The 17,500-nt window shown below is 37.0% G+C and overlaps 1 protein-coding gene across 1 annotated transcript in view; it reads right to left on the reverse strand.

Annotated features, from left to right (window-relative positions):
- The window catches only part of ap1s3b (adaptor related protein complex 1 subunit sigma 3b), a 33,226-nt gene that overhangs the window by 13,865 nt on the left and 1,861 nt on the right, over positions 1–17,500 (reverse strand). The window contains 1 exon segment of the mRNA NM_001004635.1: positions 157–335. Coding sequence (NP_001004635.1) covers positions 157–335 — 179 coding nt within the window.

Here is a 17,500-nt window from a genome sequence, read left to right on the forward strand (position 1 = left end):
ACATACCATATTTATTTGCATTTGCAGATTATTGGTTTGCATGTAAACCAGGACAGTGGGTTATTTCTGCAGACTTTTAGGAGTGATCAGCATATTGTTTTGAATGTAAATGTATTCCTTCAGGACATTCGCTTATGGCCTTAGCTGAACGCTCACCTCTTATAGACGATCTTCAGGTCCTTCCAGTGCATAAAGTTGCATGTACGCGGTTTTCGTGCCAACACCATAGTAGTCATATCTTTTACAATCTTCTTTCTATCTCTCTCCGGAAGAGGCAGAAACCATTTCTGCAGACGCAACTTCCCCTGACGACTGAACAGCAGCAGGAAATGCATCTGTCGGAAAATACAAACGTGCAATTAAAATGCATATCAAGGCTTCATTCTCTCATCATTTTCGGTGGGTGTGGCTCAGTGGTTAATGATCCAGGCTGGTTACACAAAGGTTGTAGGTTCAAAACCCGAAGGTAATGAGTTACCAAGAGCGTGCCTTTGAGCAGGCCCATGAGAAACATGCCTGGGGGAGTTAAAACACAAAGTCATTCTGGAATCAAATCAAGCATGGACAATCCTTCGCTCTTGACTTTAAAATGAATGTTGCAGTTTTTAAGGTGTTGTATGCAAGTTTTCGACTCTTCTCAAGTAAAAAAATACCAGAATATTTGCTAGAGATGTAAACCTACACTGATCTCATGGTTCGGTTACGATTATAATGCCATCGATTCAGATTAATTAGATATCTCATGTATTAAAATGTATAAATGTATTTATATTTATAAACTATTTGTAATACAATTTTGTCTTTTAATGTAAACAGTCAGATATATAAACTGTACCTTTAAACAACACGAGCATTTATAGCAAATAAACAAATATAGATTTCTTGCTCGCATTCTGAGCCTTGTCTACCAAGTTCTTACACCCCTTTGATTGGTCACGCGCTCAACAGAAAGGGCTGCGATTGGCTCTTACTTGCTGGTGCTTTTCACAGATGAGTGACACTGATAAAGAACAGCGGCAATCACAGCTGATGCATGACAGACACAGTGGAGAAAACTCTGCAGACACGTGCTCGTGTCTGTACCCAGAAGTATCGTTGTAACAGCCAAGAGGAGAGGAAAAGTCATGGTCAAGCAGGTCAAATGGGCCACAGTGTAAGAAAGAGAAATGGAGTTTACTTTCATTCTCTCAATCACAGTGAAATAGGGGCTTCTGCTGTAAGTGTCAGTGAAAGACTGTCCAGCAAACACACACGCAGTGAAATTGTCCACAGCTTCTGCATTTTTAAGTAGTAGGAGCGTTATAAATAGTCGCGTTCGCCTCCCTCTCCATAGTAAGCTACGGTGACATAGCGCATATAAGATAAATGACGTTCGTACATAATAACCGGTTATGACTATTACTGAACCCATACCGAATTGTCTGCATCGCGGTGCACCGAAGAAACAATTAATTTTGACACCCCTAATATTTGCAGATATTTAAGAAACATGCCAAGCGAACATTCTTGCTTATCTGAAAAACAATGCTGAAGTCAGATATTCTGCTTTAAAAATGTCTGTTAGGTGCCGGAGCATCTTTGTTTTGGTCCCTTTAACCAGTCCAATGCCAGTTTAGCCAATTATATTTCAGCACCCCGAGTTGCCTTGGTGGAAAACAGCCCATTTTATTCATCCAGTCAGGAGGGCTTTCAAAGCATGCGTCTGTGACCGAAATGTGACTGTCGGTGGACAGTAGCAGACTCCAAAATGGGACACAGATTCAGAGTTCCACATGAGGCGGTTTTTAATTAGCAAATAATATAAATATTCCGATTGTAAACATTAGGTGAGCAGGTTATATTGTAGTGATAAGCAATTTGGCTGATTGCAGCAGACGTAACATGACAGAAATTTATATACAGCCATTCAGAAGCACAGAATAGAATTTACTGCACTCCAACTAAATGGTAAGGTTTATACTCTTGATTAATACAAATTAAACCTCTTTAACATTTAATAATGTAGATGCTGAATTACTGATGTGTGTTTGTTTACACTGAGTCACAGTTCTAAAGTTCAATTTTAAAGGTTTATTTTATTTTCAAGATCTGAGGTGAACTATCTGCTACTGCTTTGAGTAGTATGGCAATAAATGTCATGTAAAATGCCATTCAAACTCACATTATTAGCATTTAACACTAAATAAAGCCAATGAGGTGTACCTAAGGTGAACATTGATGGTTTTCTGTTGTTCGGCTGCAATTATAGAAGCTGTTTATAAAATATAAACTTCAGGTGTTGGTTAGAACAAAAAACTCCTTTTAATATGGATCATATTCCTTCTATTGCGAGCCGTTGCTTTTATTCAGAGCTTGAATTAAATAAGCCTTTATTCTTGATAGTCAGGCACGCTTCTTTTGATGTCATCAATCTAGAACCTGCATTTGCGTGATTTAAACCAGGCATTCAATACCTAGTACAACCACTGGGAGTCAAAGTTAAATACTGCACCTTTAAGTGCAATTTTGAAATGAGAGATTCCATGAATCTATATATAAAATCAGCTTTATGCAGGGTTTTTTTTCTGCAGATGCTGCTGGGAAGCAGATGGTTGACAGAAATTCTGCAACACTGCAAGTGGACTAAGGGGTTTCACATTCAGAGTTGAGGCCAAAAATATTCAAGTGGGTGGACTTCATTCTGTGCTTAGACTGTCATTTTATACTCAATATTACAAAATGTACTTTTCCCTCAGGCTAGTAGTTTGATTCTCTTCGTTATTCTTTTGTTCAGGGCCAAAAAAAAAAAAGAAAAGAGAATGATACGTTAAATCCAAGTTGGCTTAAATTACACATTATCATTTTCAAGACCAAACCTAAAAAAATACAAATAAATAAATAAATAAATAAATAAATAAATAGGTCACACTTTATTTTAAAATGTACAATTCATGCTATTAACAACCCTTTAACTAAGACCATTTACTTAATAAACTACTAATTAGCTAATTATCAATAGTTAGTAAGAAAGTAGTTAGGAGTTGGAGTATAAAATAAAATAATACTTTATAAGGGCCTTTAAAGATCTTAATAATAGGCAGTTCATAAGTCAGCAGTAAATAGTGTTAATTACAATCTACAATTAATTGTTTCCAAAAAAATGGTTTTAGGAGATCTATTTAGCAATGAAACTTCCCAATGGATGCTGTTTACTAGGCTAAGCCCACTCTAAGTGCATAAATGACAGTATTTTTATCAGGTGAGAACTCGTGAAGAGCTCATAAAATATTTAAAGCAACAAAAACAGTGCCTGGAATTCCTCCGCCACACACACAAATGAAGATGTGATGCAAAGACATGAGTGTCTGACGCCTTTGTTGACTTTCAAATATGGGAAGTGAAAAGATAAAGCAATATGCCTGCCTATTCTGCAATTGTATAAGTCGCCTCCTCTGACATCATGTCCTCTTTTTTTTTTATGTCTTTGGTCCATGTAGCATTTATATTTCAGTTGAACTGCACCAGAGATTAGTAGAAAGCAGACCAAGACTTATTTTTAGTGATTTCACTCGATTTGTTCAAGGATCAAAACAGCATGCACACTTATTCAAATATCAGACTAACAGAGCAATCACTCTAGAGTATGTTTTAATCAAACCAAGCCTGTCAGGTGTGAAAACTCGTAAAATGCACGACATTTTCCTATCAAAAATGCCAGATGCATCAGGGATGCACACAAAACCATTGAAAGAATCAAGGGTCTTTTTTGTCATTGCTTTGGATGGAGAGAATCTATTGTTCCAGCATTCATAAAAAAATAAATATTATTTACGAAACATCTGCTTCACAACAAAACTTTAACAACCTTTCTATTCCACCAAAGATTTTTATAGAGGAATAGAATATATATAAATTTATAAATATTAAAAATATAATATAAAATATTAATTAGACTTTAAATACATTTAAAAAAGCTAAATCTTAAATCTACATTTACATTGTCACTGAATCTAACAAATAACATCAATACACAAGCTTTCTGGCACTTGACTGAGTCGTAATTAGTATGTAAATGTAGAAAAGATGTGCTACAATCGAAATGTTGCATCTTAAGACGATAATAAACTAATCTTAAAGGGATAGTTGATGCAAAAATAATATTTCCTCATCATTTACTTGCACTTGTTCTATCTTTCTTCTGTTGAACACAAAACAGGATTTTCTGATGAATGTTGAAAAGCAGCCATTGACCTCCACAGTAGGAGGAACAAAAAAAAAAACACTACAGAGGTCATAGTGTGTTTTCTTTCCAACATTTTTCAGTTTTTTATGTTGGACTGGGCATTAAGGGTAGGGCGGTAGGTAGTTCTGTTGTATCACAGCAAGAAGGTTGCTGGTTCAAGCCTCGACTGGACCAGCAGACGAGTTGGCATTTGTGTATTGAGTTTGCATGTTCTCCCCTTGTTCGTGTGGGTTTCCTCCTCATGCTCCGGTTTCCCCCACAAATCCAAAGACATGCAGCATAGGTGAATTGGGTATGCTAAATTGTTCATAGTGTATGTGTGTGAATGACAGGGTAAGGGTGTTTCCCAGTGATGGGTTGCAGCTGGAAGGTAATCCACTGTGTAAAACATATGCTGGATAAGTTGACGATTCATTCCGCTGTGACGACCCCTGTTTAATAAAGGAACTAAGCCGAAATGAAAATGAATGAATGAATGTTCAACACAAGTACTAAAACTTAAACAGTTTAGAATCAAGTGGAGGGTGAGTAAGGGTACTTTTGGTCCGCACCCAGGTCCATCTGACATCAGAGTACGATACGTTTAGCTAGTGTGAACGCGTCTTCTGAACACGAACCGAGCAGAAGTCCAGCTGAAAGAGGTGGTCTGGGGTACGGTTCGTGCAAACTCTGGTTTCATACCAAAAGCAATCATACCAAATAACGGAAGTGAACCGCCAAATGTACAACAAACTTTAGTTTTCATAATGTTCATTCGTTTGTGTGTGTGTGTCTATCACGTACTGCGCCTTGTTGACAAGCGGGACTGAGCCAGGGCCATCACAGTGATAAATGTCTGCTTGTCTCCCCCAAAAAAAGTAAAAGCAGAATGACCGCGATGAGCATATGTCTTTTCATTTTGGCACTTTGCTTTTGTGTCCATCACATAGCAACAGCCATACACACAACAGCTCAATGGAAAAAAAAGACAGTGCGAACACAAACCAACCGAGATGGTGACAAGGGGGGGGACAATCAAACTTGGGTACAGTCCTGGCAATTGAACCAAGTGTGAAAGTTTCTTCCTAACATGTAGCAAATCTATTCGTTGGTTGTTGAATATTTATTTGACATCAACAACTGACATAAAGTAAGTTCCTAGGTTAAATTAGCAAAATATTACATTTTGGAGTCTAATTAATTCTAAAATAATTAATTCAAATGAATGTATTAAATTTTAGGTGGCGTGGTGGCACAGTGGGTAGCGCTGTCAACTTACAGCCAGAAGGTTGCTGGTCCAAGCCTCGGCTGGGTATGTTGCCGTTTCGTGTGGAGTTTGCATGTTTTCACCATGTTCATGTGGGTTTCCTCCAGGTGCTCCAGTTTCCCCCACAGTCCAAAGATATGCACTATAGAATTGGGTAAGCTAAATTGGCTGTAGTGTATGTGTGTAAATGAAAGTGTATTGGTGTTTCCCAGTGATGGGTTGCAGCTGAAAGGGCATCTGCTGGAAAAGTTCATTCCACTGTGGCAACCCCTGATTAATAAAGAGACTAGGTCAAAAAGAAAACGAATGAAGGAATTAATTACATTTTATTTCAATGAGTTGAAAAAACATTGGGTTGATGAAATACATCCGTAATTTAAAGGAAAGCTTTCCCTCCAAACCTAATGTCAGATTTACTAAAAGCTTTCAGTGTAAAAACAAAAAAGTAAATAAAATAAAAAAACACAACTGTAAACATTTACTATAGATGAAGTGAAAATACATGTTCAAAAAGCAAAGATTATTTAGCGACTGACCTTTATAGAATGGACATTTCTACGAGTTTCCTTTTCAAACAGAGACAAGTTTTTCAATGAATCTTGCATTTTTATTGAGTTCTTTCAATCCAAATTTGGCTGACGCATCAACAAACTCAACATCTTAAGTTTTACATTTTTCATTTTATTATTATTTTATTGGTCACACTTTACAATAAGGTTCATTAGTTAATGTTAATTAATGCATTTACTAACATGAACAAATAATGAACAATACATATACTACTGTATTTGTTCACGTTAGTTAACGTTAGTTAATGAAAATACAGTAGTTCATTGTTAGTTCACGTTAACTCATGGTACATTAACTAATGTTAACAAGCATGGACTTAGATGTTTAACAATGAATTAGTAAATGTTCACTTATGATTAATAAATGCTGTACATGTGTTGTTCATGATTAGTTCATGTTAGTAAATGCATTAACTAATGAACCTTATAGTAAAGTGTTACCATTTTATTATTATTCCAACAACTCCCATCAGCACTTTAACGCCCTATTCACTCGGGGCTTCAGCGTCAACGCTTGACAGAGGGCGTGTCTGAAGTTGGAGCTGAAACGATCGTCATAGAAGCGTCAGCCAATGAAATTCAGTCAGCAATAGGCCACTGTCTGAGCTGGTGTATTTGCATACAGCGATCTGATTGGCTGACGCTTCTGTCGGCGCTTGAAAAGTTGAGCTAGTCCCAACTTCTGCAGCGAGGAACGCTTCTGAAGCGGCGCCGACGGATCCACAATGCAGTTCGGCAACGCCTGACGTCACCCATTCAAAGTGAATGGGAAGTGTTGACGCTGACGCCCCGTGTGAATAGGGCGTAATGGGAATGTGGACTAATTTTTCTTATTTAGTGAACATGGCCATAAGTAGTGTACTTGCTACACTGAAAACAATGGATTTACTAATTCTATTAAGGCAGTACTTAAATTGTAAATGAATAATTTCTGGAACAATACCAGCAAATAAAAGTTACTGTGACAGACGCCAACCACACAATTTCAGTTTTCCCAGAACATGACATTATTAAGGGTTATAGCGAGGAAAAAAATAAAAAATTTCAATGTTTTGTGCAATATAACATTATGGGTCAACTATGGGTTAAAAAAAACAAAAAAACAAAAAACAAACACGTAGCCACAAACATAAAACATATGAAACATCACTATTCAGTATAAAAACACCACTGACATTCAGTTACTTCACTGTTACGTGCCAAGCCAAAATGACTCACTCTGTTTAAAATCAGCCCATTCCAATTGTTTACAACCACCTAAAATTTAGTAAATCCAATTAATACATTTTTCTAAGTTTTTTTTGTGTGATCCTCATGCGAGACCTGGCCTAAATCATCCCATTTCCCCTCTGTTTCCCCCAACAGTTGCAAAAGACCCCAGATTAAATTTTGAGAAACATGAAATACAAAAGAAAGAGACAAACCACATTTCATAAAGAGAACTAAGGTTAACCTTTCCACGGTCACACTAACCAAATCAATAAGAGATTCAATATCGGTGAGACAAAGAGCTCCTGTCAGCCTGCAGGATGGACCTCTGTGGACCTCTACGAGAACTAATCAGCTCAATGCAATCACACTGAGAGAAGAGAAACAAGCCTCGCCTTCTCCTACGCCTCGACTGGCCAGAGAAAACGTGATGCTCGTTGTGAGTCACACGCACCTCCTATAAGCTGATCAGGCCACACCGACAGCTATTAACAGAGACATTTGCATAGATATCAGAGTCACACCTCTGAAACAAGATTAAAAGACTCAAAAATGAGCACTAGGGCGTTCACTTTTTAGCTGGAAATGAGTAATGATGTGCAATAAAGCAGCATTCAATATGGAGACCTTCATAAACACTGCAAAAATGAAATATTAGCCCTAGCTGTTTAGATGACAGCCTTGCAACCGACATTAAAAGGGTCATGATGTGAAAAATCCAATTTGTCTTGATCTTTTGACAGATTAAAGGCTTTTTCTTAAATCATCCAGCAAGTTCTAAAGCTTTAAATGCCCTCCTCATCATAAACAGGGATGCTGTTAAAAAAATAAAGAAAGAAATACATAAATAAATCACACTGATGTGATTGATTTCTTTTAGTCCTTAAGCTTTACATTGTTTATTTTAAATTCCAGCAGTTGGTTTTGCCCCAAAATTGCAACATCACTTTAATGGGAATGTGGACTAATTTCTCTTGCTTAGTTAAAGTCCACATAAATCAGAAGCTGCGACCGTTTTGTTCTATACTGTGACGCAGTTCCTAGAGAAACAGAATATTAAGGCCCAATCCCAATTCTATTATTGTACCCCAACCCCTTCCCCTTGGCCCCTTGAAATGGAGTGTGAAGCTGTGCAACCGAGAATAAAGGGGTCATGATGTGAAAAATCCAATCTGTCTTGATCTTTTGACATATTAAAGGCCCTTTTCTCAAAAAAACATCCAGCAAGTTCTGAAGCTTTAAATGCCCTCCTCGTCATAAATAGTGTAGATGTTAAAAAATAAATGAATAAATAAAATCGATCGCATCACAAAAAGCTAAATTATCTAAATACAAACAAACAAATAAATAATCATTGCTGTTCTATAGAGGATACTGCATTCAAATGCAATATTAGGGTGTTCACTTCGTCAGTGTTCTCTGTGTGTTTTATGATGACTGACAAACAGGACAACAAAACAGTTAGAATCAAGACTTCATCTAGTTTAAACAGCTCGTTTGACTTTCTGCTCAGATTCCTGGATATTATGGTTAATATTTAGATCACATCCCAGTTGTACTGTTTCTGACAGCAGCTACATGAAAATTATAAATAATTCAAAAACACTTGATCTATGAATGACTTTCACATACACACACAAAAGTTTCATATGGAAAACTGTCAAAACACTTGTGTAGTGATGAGTTTAGCGACAGGGGATTGTCTATGAAAGCCCACAGAGTGAATTTTATGTGAAATCTGGATTTTTTAATTTTTTAATTGTTTGGTTTTGTAAGGATTAGTTAAAAGCTATTATAATAATCAGTATAATGCTGAAAACTCTATTATGTACATTAACGTTAATGTGTGGTGCAAAAAAAAAAATATTAAATTTAAAAATAAAAAAAAAATAAAAAACTGTAAACTGTAGCCAGGCTTCCATCCTAACGTGAAGCAAATCTGTTTAAAGTTTGCAAAAAAAATAATAAAAAAAAAAGAAGAGAAAAGTGAATTGGCCATCAAGTCACCTTAAGTGAGCTTAAAAACATTTTTGCAAATTAAGGAATTTGAACTCAATTTGGCATTTAAGTCACTTGTTTCTCATCTGATACTTCAAAATGCACATTCACACAGGGTGTTGGAAACCTAGCTAGTGTCATATAATAGAGTTGCACGATTCTAGCTAAAATGAGAATCAAGACTTTTTTTGCTTAATATAAAGGTCAAGATTTTCTCACGATTCTAGAGACGCAAAATAAAGGTTAATATGAGCAGGTTATTTTTATAGTCATTTCCCAAACATATGGTAAAACAACAATAATAATATTATGTGTAGGTCTACTGTTGGTTGAAATGCTGAATTTTGAACAGACTTTAAATTTGTCCTGGCCATTAATGCACAGTAAAGTGATGACATCAGAATACAACCATTCATAATTCTGATGTTGAATTATTATGTTTGAGACATGCTTGCAATTTGACAACATTATTAGACCATTTTTTCCAGACTTTTGTCATTATCAGATTCCCTCCTGCATTATCAACATTATATGGGCTAGAGTAGTTATACTGACGCTATTAAACATTTATTCTCATGCACAAAATTCTGTGTTCGCTATGAAAGAAAAAACATATTAAATGCTGGTTATAATTTTTATTGTAAAATGCTGTACGATTATTTAAATGACGTGCATGCTTTCGGTTTCATTTTCACTGCTAAGTGCGGTTCATGCTCCCAAACGATCATTCTGTGCCACAAACTGAATGTTATTAACAACTTTATTACCTGTTAGTCACAGCCTATGCTGATTCTGTTCACTAAAGTAGACTTCATTCACAGGCGCGCAACGGCCCTTCCTCTCTGTGGTAACAGCTCGCAGTCAGCTCATGTCACGACAAAACTGCCATTGACATCCATCAGGTAATTTTTGCTACAACTACAAATGTCAATGTCAGTTTTTTTATCCAACAATCTTTAGAATATCTTGTTTTGTGTTGAACAAAAAAAAAAAGAAAGTAATACACGTGTAGAACTACTTGAGAGTTAGTAAATGGTGAGGAAATGTTCATAATTGAGTGACTAATTATGTCAGTTAGATGTAATCTTATAATTAATCCTTTAATTATAGTCAAAACTTGCAAAACTTGTTTTTATTTTTAAGATGACAATAAATTGCTGTACTAAAACGTAACAAAAATGAGGTCTTGAGCCAACAACAGCATACTAATGTCTGTATATGGATATCATAAAATCATTTTACATAAATAGCGAGTAACAGCAGAGTCACTCGCTATTTTCAAGAAATGACTAAAAACTCAACTATTTAGTCTCCACTTCACTTCCTAATCTGCAATTGCCTCTCTGGATATCACACTAACTGTAGCCCAAAAAAAATAAATAAAAAAAAATACTACTAATACTTTCCTTCTTAGACTTTACAGACCAGGGGCCTCATGTACGAAGACTTGCGTGGAAATCTTACTAAAACATTGCGTACGCACCAAAAAAAAATTCAGATGTATAAAACACTGCGTACGCCGAATCTCACGCATATTCTTTTGTACATCTGAATGAACGTGAAACTGAGCGCAACATGCACGAGCACAAAACCCCTCCCTGCCTCCTCCCCCGTATGAATATGCTAATGACTATGCTAATGGCAAAACCCAACGAAAAAGCAATGGCAAAATCAAGCAAAAAGAGAAACTTTGAACAGAATGTGAATTGGAGGTGCTGCTTACGGAGGTAGACCGGAGAAAAGCGGTGTTATTTGCAAGTTTGTTCTCCGGAATTAACAACAAAAGAAAAAAAAATAGAGAGTTTAGCTGATGCGGTTAACACAGTTGGGTCTGAACATCGCACTGAGTGCATTAAAAAAAGATATAGAGTGGTTATATCTGTAAAATGTTGCACTACCCTTAGAAGTGTCAGTGGCGCATCTCGTTAGACGCATGTGATCATGAATTGACACGTTCGAGCATGAACTCGGCTCGAATCCAGCCTCAGATGAACTCTTTCTTCTTTTTTTCGCCGCTACATATCAGATTTTGCCCACTATTTATCACGAGAAAGACAAGTAGGAATCATCAATAAGTTTTTGCATCATATTTTATTTGCACATTTATAGAATGGAAATGTTTCTGAATCACGCATGCAAATTCATCTTCAGATAGTGTCTTTATAGCAATGTGCGTGTGGTAGATTGCTCAGATTACATTGGGAAAACAGGCGACCGCTGCAAATTGTGCTTTAATGTTTAGCTGGTCAACTGTATGGTATGGAAACCTTACATACCTGCTAGATGAACCCGTCTCATACAGCTGCCATTGCAAGGCTCAGACACTTTGTAGAGAGGAATTTAACACAACTGCATCTAGGAGTCGCCAATGGAAATAAAACAGACACGCACAAAAAATGTGTGTACGCCAGCCATAAAGCTGCCGTGAAGTTGCGCACATTCCCACGTTCAGTTCATTGTTAGTAAATCCAAACGTGAACGATTCTGAGCGTGAAACCTGGCGTACGCAAATTTTTTGTGCGTACGCAGCATTGATACATGAGGCCCCTGAAACTTGCCTATAGCACTTATTGTTGCTCTTAGAGTTGTGTAAATTGCTTCCTTGTCCTCATTTGTAAGTCGCTTTGGATAAAAGCGTCTGCTAAATGACTAAATGTAAATGTAAATGCAGATACTATGAATAATACATTAGAATTTCACTATATTTGAATTGCAGATATAAATCACTTGGAGTAACCTGGAGCTTAGTTTAAACTGGTTGGAACTGGTTAAGAGCTGAGGTTTGGTCACAACAACACCTCCTCTTATACTATAAGTCGATAGATCGTAATGCTTAACAGTAGAATTAATCAATCTGATGCAGTAAGCAACTCACCAACACACATGCATTGCACACAGATGCAGAAACACCAGGTGGGGAAATGGAACTGTCAGCGGCTTCATTGTTACGAGCGAAGCACGCTGGGAAACAGTTTATTTGCTTCCTCAGTAAATGTTGATGAGGGACCAGAGATGAAAACGCGAGGAAAAAACAAGGAAACACAAGCATGCTCTGCTATTGTGCTCTAAAGGAAAAGCGCTCTCTGAAGTACTCTTTCCAGCTTGGCACACCCATCGCATGACAACAGGAAACGAAAAGAGAAAGGAAATGCTGATGTGCGGCAGTTATTAAGTTACTATATTACACACTTTCAATTCTTACACACACACATTCACACACTGCTCAAGTTTAATTTGCTTTATAGGCATGACATTTTTACAGTATTGCCGAAGCATTTTAACACGGGGTTTCTGCAGGTTTCTTCAAATCAAATTTAAGACTTTTTAAGACTCTTTCAAAATCATTATGAATTAAATTTTAGACTTATACAGGTTTTAACTCCAACTTCCCTTAACACACCTGCAAGGATGTTTCTAGAAAGCCTAGTGAGAGCTTGATTAGCTAGCCCAGGTGTGTCTGATTGGGGTTGGAACTAAACTTTGCAGGATACCGGCTCTCCAGGACCGAGCTTGGACATGCCTGATGTAAAGGGATGAGTTGCTTTAGTTTTCTTTCCCTGATTAGGGAGTTTAATTTGGACAATTTGCTGTAAAAAATGTCTGAGCTATTGTGAATTAGCAATAAAATCTTATTATGTATATAAAAAAATAAGTTTTGAGATGGATTATAGGTGATTGGGTCGCTTTACTTGGACACAGGGAAATTAAGACCCGTTTTAAATGATTTAATACCTACAACTAGGGATGCTCCGATCAATCGGCTAGAGATCGGTCTCGGCCAATAAACACATTTTATGACTCGATCAGGGGCCTGTTTCGGTAAGGAGGTTCAACCAACTCGGGGCTTAAACTTGAACTCGGAGTTGATTTACCGAGAGATTAAAAACTCAGTTTTGTGTTTTAGAACAGCTGATCAGAGTTACAATAGGTCAATTAGCTTTAAGTAGACTAAAGCTGCAGTCATACTAAAGTTTGTGCGTGCCAAATTCTGTCGTGCGGAGCTGCGAAAAGGGGCGGGATTAAACAAGATGATTAGACATTAAAAAAAGCGAGCAATTTCTCAATGTTTTAAATTTTTTTCCAGAGAGGTCGCGTTTTGATCCTCGACCTCACGCAGTCAAGTGATGCGATTTCGCAGGTCAGAGTTTACCAAGCTTGAACTTTGCACCGTAGCAACCTGCGAAACTTGACGCATGACCCTGCGTTTCTGGTCTAACGCATTTGCGTGCGTATGAATGGAAGTCTATGGGGAGAAAAGCCCAGTGTGACCGCAGCTTTATTCAGAGTTAAGCGCGCACACCACAACTATAAAAAGGCATTATCAATGGAGCGCAGATATTACGAGTCACCATGGCAAAATCTGAAAAAAGAGATCAGCATTTCTGTCTCCAGCTGAGCTTGATGTGCTCATGCAAAGTTATAGCCAGGGCTAGACGGAATCTGTGGACATTTTTTGCTATTTCTGCGGAGAATTTTGGTAAAAATCTGCGGATTTCTGCTGAATTATTTTGGGAGTATCCAGCGGAGTATCATAACTAAAACCTTAATATATTAAATAAAAAGTAATAAGTTACTGAATAAAAACTGAATAAATTCAGATTTACAAATTTACTCAAGTAAATAAACAGATTTAGTAATGGGCTAAAAATCAGCAGAAATCTGCGGAATTCTGCGGAAAATCTGCGGAATTCTGCGCGTGCAAATTCCGTGCGTGTGGGCAAAGTTATAGCTAATATAAGCATACAGTATATTTAAAAAAGCAACACCACTGCATCAGTGAAACAGAGACAGTTAGTGAGGGAAAACAGCTGCTCAAGTTAAAGCGTAAGTTTACATTTAAATATTTAAGTATAATAAAAAAAAGTTATGTAATGTGTGATGTTTATTGACTTTTCATGTGAAAAAGTAGGGAATTAGCCATAATTTTGAAGTAATTTCAGATGTAATTGCATTAAATTACATAAAACAGGCACAATTTCTTACCATTCTTTGTTTGTTTATTATTACTTTCCGTAAAGCTGCTTCTGACCATGGCAGGTTCATACTAGATGGTAATAAAAGATGTGTTTAGGGGATTATACGCAACATCCTTCCTTTATTCTCTTAAGGCCGGCTCACAAAGTGCAATTTTTTTTTTGTAATCCTGAACGATTGTAGCAAGTCAGACTGCACGAACATGGCTCCCATGTCACACTGTAAGATTTCATCTGTCATAAAGTCAGACTGAACGACAATGAAGACGCACCAAACATGAAAGAAAACGCCCCCGGAGTTTGATGTTCTCTTAAGGCCGGCTCACAAAGTGCAATTTTTTTTTGTAATCCTGAACGATTGTAGCAAGTCAGACCGCACGAACATGGCTCCCATGTCACACTGTAAGATTTCATCTGTCATAAAGTCAGACTGAACGACAATGAAGACGCACCAAACATGAAAGAAAACGCCCCCGGAGTTTGATGTCATCCACCTGTGCCACTTTCACTATTCTGCATTCTAAAAATGATTTCTCACAGCAAACGTAACAATCTGTAGCATCAATTTTGCACACAGCGTGTCTCAATAATAAAACTAGAAAGAAAGAAAAACTGTTTCGACATTTCCTCGCAGTCATTTGAATTGCAGCATGGATTACGAGATCAAATTCAGAGCTTCTATTGGTTCTTGGATTAAAGCTCATCACAGCTGTTGTCACACAGCAGTAAAGTGTCTGAAATCTTCTGACACGGCCAGAACTATATCCGAGGAAAAATCTGATAGCAACAGCCATTAAGCGCCTGTCAGTGAACATGTCAAACCAGCCTGATCTCACGAGAAAACGTACGTATTTTACGTTTTGCCAGTTTAGTGGCTAATTCGTACGAGTTCAGTCGTACGAAATGGTACGATTTTAAAAAGGAGGCGTGGCACCTGACCCCACCCCTAACCCCAACCGTCATTGGGGGATAAGCAAATCGTACTAAATTGTACGAATTAGATTGTACGAATTCATACGAATTAGCCACTAAATGAAAAAGTTAGGAATTGCCGTGAGATTGTGTTGGTCAAACCAACGATCAGAGATCACAGATTTTATCCTATATTCAGGAATCTTTTAGGATTTCCCAAATTTGTCTCAGATGACAAAATCGTAGCTGAAATCTCACAGTGTGAGCAGGGCTTTAGGTAAAGAGAGATCTACACTTAAAGGTTTATAAACACTCGAGTACTTTTTTGAGATGTTAACAGATTTGTGTGTGTTAAGCATCAGTTAAGACAACATTAGCACCTGTTAGCTTTAATTTTGGGAAAACTGCATAATTTGGAGCTTTTGTCAGCTAAATTCTACTTGCGGGTTTAAAATGATTTTAGGGGGGGGATCAAAATCCGTGACGTAGCGCAAAACTGAAAGTGGAGTGATGATGCGTCGGTTTCTCATTATTATTATTATTATTAATAACAGAGTTTTCTTATCCTATGAGAAGAGCCAGCTTCTTAATTATTTATTACTGCCTATGCTTTGCGAAGGCAAGACAGATCTGCCAGTGCCAAACTGTGAGACTATGCTGATGACTGGGTGAGACCGCTTTCACGGTCACACGGCACACAGTATTTAGCTGTACATGAAGGGTCGTACATGTTTGTTACCATGATCCACAGGGTTTGTTGTACGTTTTTCCCCGCGATCCTGTCAGGGCCGATACAGCCAAGCTGTTTGTGTGCAGCAAGCACTTTTGTCAGGAGAGCTGTACAAGAATTAGAGTATATCAGTTGAGTTCGTTCACATCGCTGTGCGGCTGTGTTTGCCTAAATACTCCAGATTACCAACAGGGTTAATAATTGAAATAGGCAGGGCAAGAGACCTGCTGCATTAAGTCTGCGTTCAGACCCGGCGATTGAAGAGGAGAGAAGTCCTCATTTAGTGTTTATATAAACACAATTGTCATTATGATATAAATTGTGGTTATGCTTTTAATGAATAATAATGAAATTACGAACAACAAATGTAGCAGGGCATTAAATTACTGTTTATTTCTTTGCATTTTAACTTTGTAAACTATAAAATCGTGTGTCTCCTCACGGTTTGCGTCTCATTTTGTGAGCTAACTGACAACAGTTGTTCGCTTCTCCTTCTCCCCTGCTCTATTGGCCACGCCTACTCCTGCCTCTGCTCTCAAAGCTCCATACCTATTATAACGCTTTTTTTTTTTTTAATTCTTAAGGGAGACCTGAGCCAAAAGTGGGGGGTTTTATGGCCCTTTAAGTAGCATACTTGTGAAAATGTGTTTTATGCATTATAAAGCTTCATAATTGGTACACTGTATCGGCCGATCACAATCACAAGAAATCAGTACTCAGTATCGGCTGCAAAAATCCTGATCAAAGCATCCCTAGCTACAACACAATATTTCAGTGAATTGGACTTTTTAAGGCCTACAATTTTGCTTTTGAAATTTTAGACATTTTAAGACTCCGCAGACTCCCTGTGACTAAGAATGAATAAATAAATACATTTACATCGTTAAAGTAACAAAATATACAATAATGGAAGAATAAAATATGACAAAGAAAAGGAGGATAAATGAAAATAGGTAGAAAAAAAACAACAATACCTCTAAAATCAACATTAAAAGTTACAATTGTAAACTGTGTACAGTTGAAGACAGAATTATTTTTTCTCCCAATCTCTGTTTAACGGAGAGACAATTTTCAACACATTTCTAAACATAATAATTTTAATAACTCATTTCTAATAACTGATTTATTTTATCTTTGCCATGATGACAGTAAATAACATTTGACTAGATATTTTTTGAGATACCAGTATTCAGTTTAAAGTGACATTTAAAGGCTTAAAAAGGTTAATTAGGTTAACAAGGCAGGTTAGGGTAATTAGGCAAGTTATTGTATAATGATGGTTTGTTCTGAAGACTATTGAAAAAAATAGCTTAAAGGGGCTAATAATGTTGACCTTAAAATGGCTTTTAAATAATTAAAAACTGCTTTTATTCTAGCCGAAATAAAACGACTTTCTTCAGAAGAAAAAATATTATCGTACATGCTGTGAAAAATTCCTTGCTCTGTTAAGCATAATTTGGGAAATATTTAAAATAGAATAAAAAGGTAAATAAGACAAATTAATTTAAAGGATAAATTAAATGTCTATTTTATCTCTCCCACACATGAAGTTTGGTGGGGGAAGGTTTAAACGAAGCTCATGAGCCTGTTCCTGCTTTGCTTTTATTTGTGTGATGCTCTGATCTCATTTTCCTTCTATTG

The sequence above is a fragment of the Danio rerio genome, chromosome 2 (assembly GCF_049306965.1).
Source record: "Danio rerio strain Tuebingen ecotype United States chromosome 2, GRCz12tu, whole genome shotgun sequence".
Lineage (NCBI taxonomy): Eukaryota > Metazoa > Chordata > Actinopteri > Cypriniformes > Danionidae > Danio > Danio rerio.